The sequence below is a fragment of the Rhinatrema bivittatum genome, chromosome 1, assembly GCF_901001135.1.
Source record: "Rhinatrema bivittatum chromosome 1, aRhiBiv1.1, whole genome shotgun sequence".
NCBI lineage: Eukaryota > Metazoa > Chordata > Amphibia > Gymnophiona > Rhinatrematidae > Rhinatrema > Rhinatrema bivittatum.
In genome coordinates this window covers 342,969,543-342,988,872 of record NC_042615.1, presented here as the reverse complement: position 1 = coordinate 342,988,872, position 19,330 = coordinate 342,969,543, and the positions used below count along the sequence as shown (strand labels likewise).

The window sequence follows — 19,330 nt, the reverse complement described above, 5'->3', positions numbered from 1 at the left end:
TCAAACGTACTAGCAGACCATCTCAATCGATTCTCCATCCCCACAAGTGGTCTCTGAATCCATGTGTAGTGAGCAAAATCTTCTAGCGCTGAGGTCAACCAACCATCGACCTCTTTGCATCTATACAGGCAACGAAACGCGTTAGTCATGGTTGCCTTTACTCGCCCCTGGAACAAAGGCCTCCTATATACGTCTCCTCCGATATCGCTCATAGCCAAAAAAAAACTCTCGTGAAGTTACAGCAGGACAAGGGGTTTAATGATTCTCATACCCTCGTACTGACCTCGACAAGTATGCTTCCCCATACTTCTCGACCTATCAATCCAGGAACCAATTCACCTGTCCACAGCTCAATCTCATAACACACAATCACGGCAATTTATACCATCCGAACCTTCAAATCTTTTCACTAATTTTTTTCAGGTACTTGTAGCTTCACGAAACCTTCCACACATAAATCTTACCATTCAAAATGGACAGATTTACCAAATGATGTACACAAAAAGGTATTGGCCCCTTTTCCTACCCAACTCCATCTCTATTGGGCTATATAGGGTATCTTTCAGATTCTGGTCTCCAGACATCCTCTGCACAGTTACACCTCAGTGCCATTTCAGCGTACGACCAGGGAGTAGGGGATTCCCTGATAATGGCTCAACCCCTTATGAGTCTGCTTATGATGGGCTTTCTACAACTTAAGCCTCCTCTACGATCACCAGTTATGGAATGGGGCCTAAATGTAGTGCTCATAAGGCTTATGCATTCCCCATTTGAGCCTTTGCATTCCTATGACTTCTAACATGGAAAATTATTTTCCTCGTAGACATTACATCTGCTCAAAGGGTCAGTGAGTTACAAGCCCTTGTTGCATACTCACCCTACACTAGGTTCCTCCATGACCGAGTGGTCCTCCGTACTCACCCTAAATTTCTTCCTAAGGTGGACACAGTCTCTCCCGTTACTCAGTCTATAGTCTGCCCACTCTTTTCCCAAGGCCTCACTCTCACCAGGGCGAGAGGTTTTTGCACATCTTGGACTGTACACGTGCACTTACATTCTATCTAGACCGCATTGCAGTCCATAGGAAATCCACCCAAGTCTTTGTTTCTTTTGACAAAAACAAGCTGGGAGTTGCAGTGGGCAAACAACTCTCTCCAACTGGCTAGCAGACTGTATCAAATTCTGCTGTGAAAAAGCAGGCCTTCCTCTCCAGGGGTGAGTGAAGGCACATTTTGTAACTGCCATGGCAACGTCGATAGCACACTGTTGTTCAGTACCAGTTGCCGACATCTGCTAAGCTGCAACATGGAGCTCTCTTCACACATTCGCAGCTCACTAGTGCTTAGATAAGGAAGGCAGTCAAGACTCTGCCTTTGGACAATCTGTCTTGAAAAATTTTTTTCCATTATAATGCCCAACTCCTTCCACAGCCACCTGCTGTGATTTCAGGCTGCCTCATCATTACCAATAGAACCCCAATTATTGTGCCTGTTGCACGAGTTGTCTGCTATTGGCCTGTTGTAGTATGAGTCAGCCTGTAGCTTGTTAATCACCCATATGTGAGGATTACCATCCTGCTTGTCCTGAGAGAAAGCAGAGTTGCATACCTGTAACAGGTGTTCTCCCAGGACAGAAGGATGTAGTCCTCACGAAACCCACCCGCCACCCCGTGGAGTTGGGTCCGCTTACGTTTTGTTATTTTATTTTTCGCTCGCACTTTTTTGCTACAAACAAGACTGAAGGGAGACCCCTGTGGACACAGGGATCATGGCATGCTGGGCATGCTCACTATGCCAGTCAAGGTTTCTAGAAACTTTGACAAAAGTGTTCCGTAATAGGGCTCCGCCTAATGACATCACCCGTAATAGGGCTCCGCCTAATGATGTCACCCCATATGTGAGGACTACATCCTGCTGTCCTGGGAGTACACCTGTTACAAGTAAGCAACTCTGCTTTCTCAGGATTTCAGATTGTTGGTGGTGAAAACACTGGAAAACTGGAGCTTGGCACTTTTATCAGCTCAATTACTCCAGGAGGGCCAGCTGATTTGGATGGAAGCCTGAAGCCTGGTAAGCCATAAATAATGATTAATAATGTGTAAATCTGTAACTTTTCTTAGCTAAGCCAATACTGATTTAGAGAGCACACGTCATATCGATGACTGCTAAGTACCTTGGTAATGGTAGTGCTCCAGGAGCAGCTCCAGCTCCAGACTGTTCCAGGAACTCCTGCTCTTGTTGCTCTAGTGCCGGATCAGGGATTTCTGGAGCTGGAGCTGAGAGTGTGTCTCAGCTCAGGAGCTAGTTGGAACCCGTGCTAGACTACTGGAGCGGTGCTGGAGCTGGCAAATCCCCAGAGCACTGCCAACCTGACAATGTAGCACTAGCTAGTAAAGTATCATCTGTTACTTCCATTTATAGACTATGTCGGAATTATTTTTTGTGTCTTTTCTAAATTAGAATGATGCCTGAATTGAGATAAAATGCTATAATTGTAAAATTTAAGGGCCTGATTTCCTAAGCTTTATCCTCATAGAGACAGAATGTGAGAAAAATCATAGTTATTCAAGCTGTAAGAGAAATTACACAGCATCATACATCACTTCATGCATCTGACAAAGTGGACATTATCCTCGAAAGCTCATGCTTTAATAAATTGGTTAGTCTATAAGGTGCCACCAGACTCCTGTCATTTTTTGCTACACCAGACTAACATGGTTATCCTTTTGAAAATTATACAGCACCCTGTTTTTTATAATATTTCCATCTTTGTACATTGTACTGAAATGAATGCACATGTACCAATACTGTACATTGCAATGTCACTGCTTGATACTAAAATCTACTAGTTGCAGTGTCACGGTTGCCAAGTCTATTTCTTTAGGAGAATTTGCTCACATTTATATCCTAAAGTTTCACTTTTCTCAATGCATTTAATTGGGAGATTACAACAGCTTCCTCTTTTGTTCCCCAGATCTGACCCTTAAGAGCTTTGAAATCAGGATGTAAACAAAATCAACAAGCATTAAAAAAAAAAGCAGATTATGTTGCATGTAAATGTGATTTAACCTATATTAAATATCTGTGATTTTATATAGGAGACCGTCTTATTTCTGTGAATAATGTGAGCCTGGAAGGTGTCAGCCATCATGCAGCATTAGAAATTCTGGATAATGCCCCTGAAGATGTGGCGCTCGTTGTGTCTCAGCCTAAAGAGAAGCTTTCCAAAGGTATTCCTTTTTTTGGCTGAAGAAGCACTGCTTGCTACAATCCACACAATTGTAGAATGAAGGGAGCAGAGTGCATGTGCCACTAAATAAAAGTTCAGGTTGCTGCAGACAGTCTTGCAGCTGCCTTCAGAAGTATAAAACTTGTTAATGATTTGAGCAGGCAAATGGAAAGGGGAGTATGCAGACTAAAATCTTTCATCTATTCTGTTGTTTTTTCTACACAAGTATTTTCTATTTATTTATTTATTTGAAAGCATTTATATTTCACCAATCTAAAACTCTTTGTGGATTATGTAGTTACATACATAATCTATAAATTAACAAACACATCAATACAAAACTAAAATGAACAGCCATAATTTAAACATGACACTTAAAATACACAAAAATTAAAGAAAGAGAGAGAGAGAGAAAAAAAGAAAAAATTACAAATATTAAAATATTAATCTATAAAATATACAAATGTGCTTTCAACTTTTTTCTAAAACAGATTAAATCTTGTTCTTTTCTAATGTCCAATGGCAAGTTATTCCATAAAGAAGGACCTGCCACCTTAAATAGTTGGTTTCAGGATTCCGTTAATCGAGTCACCTTTATAGAAGGGACTTCTTTAAGATTTTTACTTGATCTAAGAGTGTGGCTAGGTTGATACACCCGGACGGCTTCTGAAATGCATGGAAGGACAAAATTCTGCTGTGCTTTAAACATCAAAAATAAAACTTTGAACATTATTCACCATTTTATAGGGAGCCAATGTAGGGAGGCTAAAACAAGATGAATATGTTAATTTATTTTCACACCTGAAATCAAGCGTGCGGCGGAATTCAAGATTAACTGCAGCGTTTTTAATTGGGAATTTGGCAAACCTATAAACAAACATTGCAGTAATCTAAGGATGATAGAATTAATGATTGTGTTACCAATCGAAAAGCAGTAGGATTTAACAAATTCTTTAGATTACTGGATATGCGTGAAGTATCAGTCTTTCTCCCCTGCCGTTGAAGCAGAGAGCTATGCTGTTGAAAGTGAAGTATCAGGCTTATTTGGTTTGGGGTAGTAACCGCTGTAACAAGCAAGCTACTCCTCGCTTTTTTATGAATGCAAATCCTTTTTTCCACATTTCCTCTTGCTGTTGAAGCTTGGAGCAATGTTGGAGTCGCATTAACCGTGTGTATGTTTATTGAATAAGGGTATTATCTCCAGACAGTAGCCATCATTCCCGCGAGCCACCCACTCTTCATTTATGTCCTCTAGATTTTATGGATCCACAGTGTTTATCCCATGCTCCTTTGAAGTCCTTCATAGTTCTGGTCTTCACCACTTCCTCCGGAAGGGCATTCCAGGCAGTGATGAAGACCAGAACTGTGAAAGACTTCAAAGGGGCATGGGATAAACATTGTGGATCCATAAAGTCTAGAGGACGTGAATGATAATTTAACATGTATCCCTGTGGAACCCGATGATGTATAATCACCAATAACTTCTACATTTCTAAGGCTCCTTACCCTGGAAAACCTCGACCAACCTTTGGGCCAATCCGTAATTGACGATAGCGTTCTCTTCCAGTAATAACTGGAATTAAATTATCCATACAAGAAATAGTCTGTGTACTATTTGAAACTGAGTCTAAAGTAGACACAATCACTATGCCCCCAGTACCAGCCAGCTGAGGGTGAGAAGGGCACAGAGGGAGCGAGGGAACCAGGAACCCTGGGTTTCCCTCCCTCTGGAAGACAAGGCCAAGTCAGATTAGGGATATCCAACCCCTCGCTCGCCCTGCTCTACCCGAGGGATGGCCCATAAAAGGAACCTAACACCTACACTGATGGGGAGAGAAATGAAGCACCTCAGGCAACCCATGGTGCATAGTGCATGACCTATCAGTGTGAATCTCAGAAAATACTGCCTTTGGGTTACCCACAAATACATGTAAGAAATTATCCTGAAGTGTATCAGAAAAGCCAAGGCAATGCTTTCTTTTGTTGATTTACCTGGGCTTTGCCATGGACGTCATTTCTATGCAAAGTCTGGTAGCAAAACGCTACTAGGTCAGTTTCATAAAGATCAGAGAAAAGAATTAAACAGTTCACTAATGCAGTGAGGGTGGTGGATGCCTGGAATGCCCTTCCAGAAGAAGTGGTGAAGACCAGATCTGTGAAGGACTTCAAAGGGGCGTGGGATAAACACTGTGGATCCATAAAGTCTAGAGGTCGTGAATGAAGAGTGGGTGGCTCGCGGGAATGACGGCTACTGCCTGGAGATAATACCCTTATTCAATAAACATACATACGGTTAATGCAACTCCAACATTGCTCTAAGCTTCAACGGCAAGAGGAAACGTGGAAAAAGATTTGCATTCACAAAAAAAGCGGGGAGTAGCTTGCTTGTTACGGCGGTTACTACCCCAAACCAAATAAGCCTGGTACTTCACTTTCAATGCATATCCAGCATAGCTCTCTGCTTCAACAGTAGGGGAGAAAGACTGATACATCACGCATTTCCAGCATAGCTCTCTGCTTCAACGGCAGGGGAGAAAGTCTCATAGTTAACTTTCAATGCATATTCAGCATAACTCTCTGCTTTAACAGCAGGGGGAATGAAGAAAAGTGGATCTATATACAGACAACAACCAACAAGGTCTGAATTATTTAGTCTGGGTAAACAAATAAGCATGGGTATAGCTTGCTTATTGCGATGGTTACTACCCCTAACTAATTAAGCTAGATATTTCACTTAGAGGCAGTTCCAACACTGCTCTCTACATTAATGGTTGGGGTGGAAGGGAAATAGAATCAAAAGGTTACTAAGAGCCAAGAGTAACAGATAAGTATGAGAAAAAAAAAGTTCAAAACTTGCTGGGCAGACTGGATGGGCCATGTGGTCTTCTTCTGCCATCATTTCTATGTTTCTAGGACCTGATTCACAAAGCTTTTTTTCTCCTATAAACACAGAATGGGAGAAAAGCACTGGTGAATCAGGCCCTTACTGCATGATGCATGTCTGATTCATTCTCTTGATTTGTTTGGGCCTGTTGGAGCTGGATGCCGTTTTTTAGGAGACATAACATCTTAGATTTTCTGTTCATACCCCAGATGAGTCCAGACAAGTGGGTTTTGCATCCCTACCAGCAGATGGAGGCAGAGAATAAAAACTTTTCAGGCACTGCTGCATAACCGAGGGTGCCACCTGCAGTCCCTTAGTATTTCTCTGTCTCCAGCAATTGGTAGAGGTGCTAAACCTGCAGTTTAGAGTTTGAGATTTAAAAAGAAAGAAAGTAGAAAAAAAGAAGATTTTTAAGGAGAATATTACTCCCCGGGGTGTTAGGTTCCTTCGTGGGCCATCCCTTGGGTGCAGCAGGGCGAGCGAGGGGTTGGTCTATCCTTGATCTGACTTCGCCCTTGTCTCCCAGAGGGAGGGAAAGCCAGGGGTCCTGGTTCCCTTGCTCCCTCTGTGCCCTTCTCACCCTCAGCTGGCAGCCAACTTCATCCAGAAGCAGGGAAGTATTCTATTACTTGCCTTGTTTTTGGGTACTGTCGCTTTAAAGTTAGTAGAGGAGCTGGGCAGCAGGGCTGCTTGTGAGCATGGAGGCCAGGGGCGTGGGTGAGCAGGAGTGCAGGCAATTCAGCGCTAGACTAGGTCAAGACACCGTCGGAGGTTTAGGCGCCAGCTGAAGCATTCCCATTGTCTCGGTGAGCAAAATTGCCACTGAATGCGGCAGGAGACAAACTTTACCGTGCAGGAGACAAGCGTTACTGCTGACCATGGGAAATTGTGTCGGAGCTGCGGCGGAAGGTGATCGTGCCTCAATGCAGCCTCATTATGCTTTGACTGTGCCTACGGAGGGAAAGGGAACTCCACAGGAGTCACTTGTGGTGATCACGACACCCAATCCTCCGGTCTCTTGCAAGAGGGCCTAGGGCAGTGGTTCTCAACCTTTCTAATGCTGTGACCCCGAAATACAGTTCCTCATGTTGCGGTGACCCCTCACCCCGCCCTCGCCCCGCGAGGGCGGGGCGAGGGTGGGGCTTTGGTCATATGGGGGCGGGGTTATGGATGGGGTTGGATTTTAGTGCATACTTATTTATTATGACATTTATAAACAGAACCACCATTCCTCATAAAACAATAAAATTAAGAAACATAAAGCATCAGTTATAATAGTAAAACCATACTAGTAAAAGAATATTTTAAAATTACTGATAAATAGAATTTCTATTAATTAAAATCATATACATTTTTATAATTTCCCAAACACCAATAATATTTCAAAACAGCACATATATCAAATAACACACAATAATTAAAACTAATAAGGATTTTAAAAAGCCCCTGCTGTCCATACATGGGAGCTCTTGATTTCCAGTCACCCTGATATTGTCGAGGATTAGGAGGTTATCCTCTCTCTCTCACACATACACTGTCACATACTTACACATTCATGCTCTTATACCCACCATAACCTCTCGCTCTCACAGACACTGACACACTCTCAGGCTCTAAGACACTCTCTCCCCCCCCCCCCCCCCACTCACACACACACACACACACACACACTCTTACTCCCCTGGATTTTCTCATACACACTCATGCTCTCACTCTCACTGGCTCCCTCACAACCTCAGAGCTTCTCAGATAAAACTCTATGCAGCAGAAATAATGCTGAATGTTGAGAATTGTGTTATGCAGACTAATCTGGAAAATGCACTAATTTCTACATGAGTCATAATGAATCAGTCCTCAGCTGCAGGCATCAATTGATTATCCTGGCTCCCTTTATGTTTGCCAAATACAGTTCATGTGTAACAGCAATCCTAATTCTCCACCAAATCAAGCTGATTTCACATCCCACTTCATACTTTGTCACCTCCAGCTGAGTCAAACAATTAATCTAATTACTGCCACTGCTGCCACGTGGCTATTGGGGAGGCACTGATTGCTGCTATTGGCACTGAAGCCCATTCTGCTGCCTCCTCTGTGCAGGCCCCGTGGGTTTCCACTTCCTCCATGTTGATCTCGTACATTGTGAGATCCGCCATAGAGAAAGTGCTACTCTTGCACATTCCCAAAGATTACATGTGCCAATCAGTAAAAAGTAATTTATTTTTTTTTTACATCTGCTTCCCTTTCTAATTTTTTGGCATTTCCTTTTATATTGCCTTTTTTTCTATTTCTTTTCTCTCCACCTGTCTTCTTCCCTCAAACACACAGTCAGGTTCTCATTCTCAAATGCATTTCTCTCTCACACACACATACACAGGCTCTCACTGGCACAGGCTGTCTGAGTCTCACGCACAGGCTCTCACACCCCCACATGCTGCCTTGCTCAAGCACAGGCTCTCACTCTTACATGCTGTCTCTTTCACACACACAGAGGCTCTCACATGCTGTCTCTGCAAACACACACAGTCTCTCAACTCATCTCATACTCGCAGACACCTCTCTCTCACCTCTGGGCCTCTTCTTTACGGGTTGCCACAGGATGGGCTCTGCAGTGGTCCTAGTCTTCCCGGCCCCGCTGCTCCTCTTCTGCACGCGGCTGAAGCGCCTCTGCTACCCACGCGGCTGACGCGCCTCCTCCTTCCTCCCCGTGCGGCTCCGGCAACATTTGTCTTCCGGGGCAGGGCGGGCAGGAAGGAAGTAGGAGGAGCACCTGCAGTGGCTGATACACCTCATTCCTGCCTGAGCGGCTCCAGCAACATACGTCACTGCGACGCACTAGCTTTTTGGGCCATGTCTCTTCCCTTTTGGGGTTGGAGGAGGCAGGTCGCCAGCTTCGCCCCGCCTCCCCGCAGCAGCCGCGGCACCGCGGACCGGCAAAAAACCCCAACGGCCCGGTACTGGTCCGCAGACCGGTGGTTGGGGACCTGCTTTAGGCGACCCCTGCGTTTTGGTCGTTCGACCCCCGCCGGGGTCGCGATCCACAGGTTGAGAACCGCTGGCCTAGGGGGTTCAGAAGAGGCGGCTGCTATTTTGTCTGCACGTGGCAGAAGGTAGGTCTCTACAAGGGAGCCAAGGGACTCTCCCCCCTCCGCTTTCTCCAGTGGAGCAGAGCCCTGTGGAGGACATGGCAGGGGAGGGGGAACTGGAGGATGAGGGGCTGGATCGAGAATCCAGTGGTGCGGAGGAATTCTCTGCAGATTTTGTTCTCCTCCTTAAAGCCTATTTGGCAAAGAGGGAAGCAGGATCTAAGTATCCTGCATCCCAGAAGTCCCAGCATTCAGATAAGAAACCCAAGGCGACTGGGCAGTCGAGTTCAGGGGAATACTCCGTCTTCTGGAGCTGGGGTGTCCCATGGATGATAACACCTCAGATAATGCTGATGGTGCAGATGATCTTCAGGATGGTCCAGGAGATGGCCCGGACAAGGATCCAGTGGATACCATGCCTGATGATGAAATCTCTGTAGCTGAGGGAGACAATCCGAGGGTGGTGAGGTTGTTCCATAAGGAGGAACTACAGCCACTGTTTCCCCAGGTGTTGGAAGAACTGGGAATTAAAGTCACGCAAGATGATTTGGAAAATGAGGGAGTGAACCCTGTCCTGATGGACTGCATGGGCCTCCTAAGGCTTTTCCTTTACCGAAGAAGGTGAAGAAGTTGACAGACCGGGAGTGGGAATCTCCTGAAATGGGCCTTAAGGTTGCCAAAACTATGGCTAAGTTGTATCCCTTGCCAGAGCAGACTTTGGAGTTTTGGAGACTTCCAAAGGTAGATGCAGTGGGGTCTGCTGTGAACAAGAAGAAGACCATCCTGGTGGCAGGATCATCCGCATTGAAGGATGTCCAGGATAAAAAGTTGGAGATTCTTTTGAAGAGGCTGTTTGAGGTCTCAGCATTAAGCCTTCGGGCAGCGGTCTGTGGGAGTCTAATGCAGCGAGCCTGTTTGTGCTGGGTGCAGAAGGCACAGGAGAAGACAGCTGAAACTGATTCTAGAGAGGCTGCCCAGTTGGAACAGGCATAGCCTACGTGGCGGATGCCCTATACGACATGGTCTGGACATCACAGTAGCAGCATGGAGACTCCTCTGGTTACGAAATTAGTCGGCAGATGTGTGGTCTAAAGAGTAGCTATATAGCCTCCCTTTTAAAGGAAAGCTTTTGTTTTGAGAGGATCTGGAACAGCTAATAAAGCAGTTGGGGGGAGTCAAAAGGGAACAAGTTGCCCGAAGATAAGTCCAGTAAGAAGAGTTTTCCACCGCGTTCTCATAGAGGCAAGGAGGTTTTGTTTCAACACAAAACCTGGTTTTATTTATTTTATTTATTTAACACTTTTTTTATACTGACCTTCATAGCAAAAACCATATCGGATCGGTTTGCATCGAACAGGGTAAAAAAACTGGAGTGACAACTAGAATAAGATAGGCAAAATAAAGTGGAAGAGGCAAAGTTACATTCAAACAAGGGGTATGAACTCAAACCCCTCCTTAAGAAACACAATTTAGACCCCAATGAATTAGTTAATTTCCGCCCCATCTCTAATCTCCCCTTCTTAGCCAAACTAACGGAGAAATTGGTAAATACCCAGCTTTCAGAGTATCTAGAAGATCACAACATCTTATACCCTTCACAATATGGCTTCCGCAAATCACGCAACACGGAAACCCTCCTCATCTCACTTATAGACCATATTATCATGGGATTAGACAAAGGCCACTCCTTTATACTAGTCCTGCTAGACATTTCGGCGGCATTTGACACCGTCAACCACTCCATCCTCCTGGATCGCCTAACACATTGGTATCTCCGGATCAGCCCACAGCTGGTTCAAGTCCTTCCTCTGCAATAGAACCTTTAAAGTCAAAATCAACACTAAAGAATCACCCTTGACAAAGTCCCCACTTGGTGTACCACAAGGATCCTCCTTATCTCCGACCCTTTTCAACTTCTACCTCCTCCCCCTCTGCCAATTGCTAACTGATCTTAACCTTATCCACTACCTTTACGCAGATGACGTACAGATTCTGATCCCTATAACAGAATCTATCTCAAAAGCTCTCACCCACTGGAATAACTGCCTTCTATCTATCACCAGCCTTCTCAACAGCTTAAACCTGGTACTCAATGCCTCAAAGACAGAGCTCCTCCTCATCTCTTCAAACCAAGATAACGTCCCCCCACCGCCCCCCGATAACACCCATCTCACCCATACGCATGTAAGAGACCTCGGGGTAATTCTCGACAATCGACTAAACCTAAAGAAAATGGTCAACACCACAACCAAAGACTGCTTCTACAGACTCCAGGTTCTAAAACGACTCAAATCACTCCTATTTTTCTACAACTTCAGGACAGTTCTCCAATCCTTGCTGTTTGCCAAAATTGACTACTGCAGCACCCTCCTCCTAGGCCTCACCAAATCTACCACCAAGCCACTGCAGATGATACAGAATGCCGCAGCGAGATTGCTGACCAACACTAACCGTGGAGAACACATCTCACCCATCCTCAGAAACCTACATTGGTTACCAGTTAAGTTCAGAATCCTGCACAAATCAATCACCTTAATACTCAAATCCATCCACAACCAACTTCAACTCGACCTCGAAATCCCCTTCAAACTCCATTCCTCCAACAGACCAACTAGAGAAATTCACAAAGGCACCCTGCAATTTCCCCCAACTAAAGCCACTCGTCTCACCTCGACCAAAGACCGAGCCTTCTCAACAGCAGGCCCATCTATCTGGAATAACATCCCCTCAGACCTCAGATTGGAACCCTGCCTCTTAACATTTAGGAAAAAACTCAAGATGTGGCTGTTCCACCAAGCCTTCTCAGATCCCCCAGATACACACTAGTTTGTCCTTATTCTCTGCCCGAACGATGGACCTATCCTCTGCCTGAACGATGGACTCTGGTACTTCTAAGCACATGATGATTTAACCTGTTTTTCTCTATTGTATTATATGTATAATTACTGCCGGCTTTTAACCTCTCTTTCCAGCTGGTTTTATGTGCATAAAAGACTTTGAATATTAACCCCAAAACTGTAAATGTTTTTCAACGTCTTGTACATTTATGTGGGGATATCGAAGATTCTGATTATTAAAGCTGTGAGTCAATGGAGAATGCTGGAGTATAATATTAAGAATAACATTACCCATTATTATTCAGTTCTGATTATTATTGCTGGTTTTTTTTTTAGTGTCATTGAATCCTGTACATCTCCACAATGGGACAAAAGGTTATTCAAGGAGACCTTCATTAATGCAAGACAATGAAGCAGAATCATCTTCAGAAGAGCACAGCAGGTCACGGGTTTACCAGAGGCTTGTCTCTGGGAGTTCATCTGGATTGTCGGGGGGTAATCGAGGGGGAAGTTTGAGCTCCCAGGATTCCAGGACTGAAAACGCCAGCCTCTCCCAGGGTCACATGAATGGCCTCTTCAATAGCCATGCACATGACAGGGCGCATCAAGCACTGCATCATGACATGGCTTCTCCATCAGAGACGTTCAAGATCTGTGAGAAGAAACGAACCCCAGCAGAAATTAACAAAGGGAAAGGGAAAAGGCTGGGGCCAACAGAAGCGCTGGATTACTCTGACAGAGGGGATTCAGATATGGATGAAGCTACATATTCAAGCAGTCAGGAGCATCCGTCAACAAAAAAGGTACAATATACAAGCCTTATTCCACGCCACAAACTATATAGAGCTAAATTGTATAATATAGATGCATTTGCACTTACAGGTAGGTCTGTAGAATTCCCACTGCTGTATTTGTTCTCATTAGGAAATCCCTTCTCCCCATATAGGGGGCGAAGAAGCAATATTGATCTATTTTGGAATTTACATATATATAGATAGATAGAGATATTTTTAATTCTATTTATTGTTTCCAGTACACATTTTATAAAAGTAGCATGTTAGACTCTGTGCAGTAAAATAACAAGAAGTATTCAAATTATTTTACTTATCTAACCCTACCTCTAAGCTAAGTATTTATCAAATTCTAACTCTCATATCAGCCCTTAAAATCAAGTTGAACTGGAAATAATTACCCATACTAAAACTTTGCGGTCCTTCATGTGGAAATGTTTGCATTGAATCTAAATAAAGTGATCTTCCAACTCGACTGTGCTAGTAAAGAACTTTGTATATGAGCAGTCGCTGGCTGCTGTTCTTGACTGTAATCCAGAAGCAGCTCTTATATCGCTCGACAATTGATTTCTTCCCACTGAATTTTGTATATAGACCTTTCCAGGGAGGCAAGACCCTCTGTAAGCCATACTCGCTTATCTGGTGGATATTATGGATTTCCAAAACATAGCAGGGCACTTTTATGGCTGTGTTGTGGAATCTAGTTTTCATTATAGAACATCCAGCTACATGTGTTTCTTTCAGAATAACTACTTTGGTAGCAAATGATATATTGCTCACCACAATGATTGATACAGTATGCACAGTCTGCTTTAAGTGTTTCTACATAAAGTAAACAGAACTACAGCGTTTACTGTTTGAATATTTTGCCTAATTGTACCTCACCTTGGGCATATTCCTGGGAAAGCAAGAAAGTCAATATTATAGATAAATAAATGTTTTATGGCGCGGTAGTGACGCTCCCAGATGGAGCTTAGCTGGCCTTCCAAGTGTCAAATAAATCTTACGCAGGCTGTTAAAATGAGTCATTCTTAACTTCACCAATATATTCAGAGATTTCATAAGAATACAATTGCTATTAAACAATTTCTATAGCGTTACTCACCTTCCTTTGCAAATGTGGTTTCATTTTCTGCTGTCCATAATACTTACATTTTTTTGTACCCATTATAATCCATAGAGTCCAAATATCCTATGTTTATTCTTTATGCTCTTTAACAGAAGCATTGCAAAATTAATTTGCTCAGGAATTATTGCTCTATTTTGCCAAAAAATACCATTTTTCCACTTTTTCCTGGTTGAAACTTCCTTTATCCCACAGCATTGGGAGATTGAGATTTCCATCCTCCTTATGCTGTAACTCTCTCTTAAGAGTCATCAAATGTATATGCATAGAAATATGCATCTGATGGTTAACGAAGACTTTCTTATTAATTCTTTTTCATATTTTTGAGCAAAAAAAGCATCAGAACTCTATGAGAACACTTTGGAAACTGTAGAGGTTGGCATGAGCCCTTGGTGTTGCAACGTAGTTGACACAGCCTCATAGGTGAACCTACGAGGCCTATGCCGGCAGCTGGCAAATGCACCTGAAGTGGGACAGACTGGAGCTTCACCTATACCAGCCACCTCCCCCGCAGGGTTCTGTTGGTTGGCAGACTTTAAGCAGTTCCCTAGGGTAGTGGCAATAGCAAGAGTCCAATGGCATGCCTGGGTCACGCCATGCGCATGTGCCTAGAGCAGTGTAACAGAGTCAGATACAGGCTAAGGTCGGGGCAGGCAGCAGACAAAGGTGGTCAGGTCCAGGTGGTAGGCAGTCATGGTCAGGTCCAAGCAAGAGGTCAAGATCTGAAAAGTCAGGCGAAGAGAGGATGAGGAACACCGAAGACATTGGACAAGATTGATAGAACAAGGCAAGGCTGGGCAAGTAGAGCTGGACGAGGCAAGGCAGGATGAGGGAAGACACAAGAACCAGGAAACAGGAACGCACAACAACGCTGAGGCAACACGTGCTACAGGAATGTGGGAGACCCATTGTTGAGGCATCGAGGCTGCGCGTTGAACAGCCTTTTGTACTGGGCGCAGGTGATGTCAGTAGGCGCCGGCTTCTGGCTTCCCGCTTTGGGCCCTTTAAATGTAGGTGCGTGCCATGCGAGTGTGCCTAGAGCAAGGGTTGGCGAAGGAAGGAGCATTGCAGGGCCTGGACGCTGCATCAGCATGCGAGCCGCGCAGCCCTGGTAGGTTTGAGGTGGCATTCCTGTGGCGTAAAGCATGAAGTGGCATCGAGGATAAGAGAAATGGCTCGTGGGGCTTCCCTGAGAGCCGCATACCATATCAGAAACCTAAAACAGAGGCTAAGGATTTTCATTTTACTTGTTATGCTTTGTAGTTTTTATGACTTTTCCATTACTAGTTTAACATTTTGGGGATCATTTGCAAAGACCTGCGTGGGGGTTGTGTGCATAAAATCAAAACAGACAGACCTAAGTAGCTTCTGAGTTCAGTAAGTAAATTTTCAGAAGGGCATGAGTATGCATGTACTGTCGCTGCCATATGGAAACGTATGCACATACAAAGAGGGCCTTTTGAGGGCATTCTGGGGTGGAGTTTGGAAGTATGCACACATTTACGCATTTTATAAGCAGAGCGCACACATGCACATCAAACATGCACGCACGCTTTTACACCTGCTAGTCAAGTCATGGAAATGAAATCTGAATTGTCTTTTGTCAGCAGTTTTCGGATGGGGCAACTGGATCAACTGGTGGAGGGTGTGGGTGAACTGGTGAAAGTCTGGGTCAACTGGTTGTAGGTGTTGGTAAACTGAAGCTTGGAAGTGCACGCCCAAGTATTTTCATAAGCGGGATATGCACTTACATCTGCCAACTTTATAAAATGCCTGCTTCCACGCCAAATCTGAGGGTTAGTAAGCACATATGTTGCAATTATTTAACATGTAAAATGTATGTGCATACTTTTATAAAGTAAGATGGTGACTTTAAAATGAACCTGTGGGTGCGTATGGGCACACGAGCATCCATACGCTTGAATTTTAAATCATGTGCGCAGCTGTGCGTGCATGATTTAATTTACACCTGCCGTGCATATGCGTGCTCCTAATGTTAAGCCATTACTTGAGCAAATGTACTTCGCATATCTTCCTTAGGCCTTTGTTGTATGTTAGAAAATTTCGCAGTTTAACCAATTACTCCATCAGTTTGCCCAGTCTATCTTTAAGTCATCCAGACCTCTCTGGTTCTTCAGCCCGCACTCCTCCCAGTTGACCTGGACCCCTCATCCTGTCGCATTAGGCATAAATAGCAATTTCTGCAAACTTAACCTCATCAGGAGCAGCAGTAAATTTAAGCGGCTAACAAGCTGCCATGTGCTGTGGCCACCAGATTTAAAATACAAATTTATGCATGAAAATGTTGGACCAGCCCTGACATGCCCTAGTTCTGCCTCTTTTTTTTTTTTTTTTTACTTCCATCCTCATATGTACACGCATAATTTCCGGCTTTTAAAATATGCTTTGCTCATGCACAGCCCAGATACTCATGATTTATGGGACTTTTAGCATGAGCAATTTTTTAAAAATTGACCCCTAGGTCTATAAATTGTGCGCATCCCTGCAATAAAAAATGTGCGAATACTGAAACATAGATGCATATTTTGGGAACACTGATATGCTGTATACGTGGGGCACCTCCTGCTGCATAGCTTTATACATTACAGGCATAACTTTAGGCTCATCTTGTTATGCATTTATGGGCTGAGTTTTGCATGCTGTTAAAAATGACCTAATCATTTAGGTAATGTTGTGGTTTTTCCATCAACACCAGTAGTCAGTACATGCTCCAAGGTTATCCCAAATTTTCAGAGCAGATGATAATTTGATTATCTCGGGAATATTGGTTATTTTCACCATTCTGAATTATTATTCATTTGCATAGCAATTTGAATGTATATGGTGATCTGCTAGGTAAAGTCAATTATAGGGATACAGCAAATGATTAACACAACCCAAGCAAAAACAATCGATAAGAAAGTCCCTTTCTTAAAGAGAAAACCTCAACAGCCTTGAACATAATTATCAGTAATGTGAGTTATAGCCTTTATGTGCATGTGCTACTGTATAGCCTTCTGGTTTATCTTATAAATATGCTATGGGGGTAAGTTGCAATTCAACAGGCATTTTCTTCTCCTGTATTTTATTTTTGCATAGGACTGTTCCTCCGTGAGCATGAAATTGAATTCTAGAAAGCTTTCTACAGCACCATTTAAACCTGGAGATGTTTTCGAGGTGGAACTGGCTAAAAAAGATAACAGTTTGGGGATAAGTGTCACGGTACTGTTTGGCAAGGTTTTTAAATGTTTTCTCTTCTTCTTCCCTTCCAGCAACTTGTATTTGCAATTTAAAGCAGCAGAACTATATGAACGTTGTTGCCTCTCTAGCTAAGAATTCATTATCGAGAATTATTTTGTCGTTTTCTATGTCAAAATAGATTTGATTGCTCATTGCATGCTTTTTTGGCCTCTTGCACACTTGCCATACCTACCAATTTGATTTTCCAGCTTGAGGCCCATTTGTTGACATCATAATTGGTGAGGCTATAGATAAGGAGGGGGATAGCACTCTATATTAGGGTATTTAAATAATAATTAGTAGTATACGTGTTTAATTGTCCTCATTCTTCCCACCTCCAAAAGACAAAAACTATGAAATAAAAAGGGTTCAGGAATAAACCACAAAGGGAGAAAAACACATTCATATTTGTACTGTTGCTTTAAGAGAAATTAAACTTGCTTTATCAATTCAGCAAATGTTTTAAGTCACTGTGTTCAAAGTGATTCTCTGTATAGTGCTTCTCAAACCTTTGTTTGGGATCTCTCAGCCAGTGGGATTTTCAGGGATCCACAATGAAAAAAATGGAGCCTGAGAGAGGGGGCACGTGCTACATGGAGAAGAAGTTTGCTTTGGCCTATATGCATGTTAGGAGGAAGCCCTCCAGCCTCTTCCGGGAGCCCTCTCAAACAGGCTATTTCCCTCTTTTTGCAGTAGAGGTGGGAGCTTGACTTATCTTCTAGCTCAACTCTCGGTGCTTGTAGTACTCGGGCCAGGACTAGCCCATTCTGGCTGTTAGCATGTGACTTCCAGTCCATCAACCCCTTTATTTCTAAGAATCATTTTAATTCCTCCTTCAGTTGGTTCCCAGCACCACATATACAGATTCTCCTTCACATTCTATCTGGAACTTAGCTTCCTTATTCCCTCTTCATCAAGCACCCTCTTCCTTTTAATCTCTGGGCTTTTCTAGGCCCTTGGGCATGGCTGGTCTGGGTAGAGCTCAGTCCCAAAACTTTGCCCAGGGATACCTTTATCTTTCTTGAGTATAATTCTTTCCCTTGAACCTTTATCTTGAGTATCCTTTTTTTCTCCCTGATAATTATCTGGCTTGGTGTCTGTATCTGTAGGCCAAGAGTTGGCATCCTGAAAGCTTGCAGACTGGCAATGGAAATCTCTTAATACACAGCTTGCCCATGAGTTTCAAAACTGTACATTGTGATAGTCGCATGCCAGGAGGGAGAAGATATGAGCATTGGTGCAACTGACTGTCTATAGTGAATATCTGTCCCTTCACCGGCACCACAGTTTCTCCTCTTCCTGCAGCGCCAACTGGATTTTGTCAGGATTACGTGGCAGCTATTTCTTGGCACTGCACTATGAGCAATGTTCCCTTTTTCAGGGGGCACACCCCAAAAAATCTGCCAAACCGTGCTTTAGGCTGTTCATAGAGTCCTCCTACAGTGTTTCAAGAAATAGAAATGGAGCAAAAAATGAGATCAAGAATCAGTTTGATCCCTATTAAAACTGCCCATAATTGAGGTATTACAGTCCAGATGAGGTTTTCTTGTTCACAGTCACATACAGAAAAAAACCAAACAGACTAAAGCGATCGGGGAAAATTATAGTTAATGTTAACAAAGTCCTGATATAATCATACTTAATCCACATAACATAGATATATCCTTGAATGAGAAGTCGATCTATTTGCTGTGTGTTCTAATTTACAGAATGACAAATAGTGACATTTCATTCTGTAAAATCTGATAGGGATCACATGCCCTGTCAAACTCTGGTTTGAAGCTTCATGAGCCTTAAATTTGCTGCAGAGCTGAAAATAATTATGCCTGCAAATATTTGGAATTTTGTGAGGCATTTGTTCAGGCCTTAAATTTGACCTTAAAAGAGCAGAGCAAATGGAAAATTTGATAGGTTATGTGAGCCCCCCATCTCTGTTTCCCTGAACATGGTACCTTTCAAGAACAGGAATTACAGGTACATACAGGTCGATACAGTAACGTGCGGTTGAAGATTTCCCGTCTGTAACGTGCTGGGAGTGCACAATACAGACGAGTAAGGCCATCCAGCGATACAGTCTCCAGTTTCACGCGTCCGTAGCGCTTCTTAAAATAGACACATAACCCTTTCCGCACCCAGCATGT

At 43.5% G+C, this 19,330-nt stretch overlaps 1 protein-coding gene across 1 annotated transcript in view; it reads left to right on the top strand.

The window, feature by feature from the left end:
- PTPN13 (protein tyrosine phosphatase non-receptor type 13) overlaps window positions 1-19,330 on the top strand; it is a 659,094-nt gene that overhangs the window by 447,707 nt on the left and 192,057 nt on the right. Inside the window, 4 exon segments of the mRNA XM_029599218.1 lie at window positions 1,962-2,069; window positions 3,098-3,229; window positions 12,369-12,835; window positions 17,049-17,171. Of these exon segments, the coding sequence (XP_029455078.1) occupies window positions 1,962-2,069; window positions 3,098-3,229; window positions 12,369-12,835; window positions 17,049-17,171 (830 nt within the window).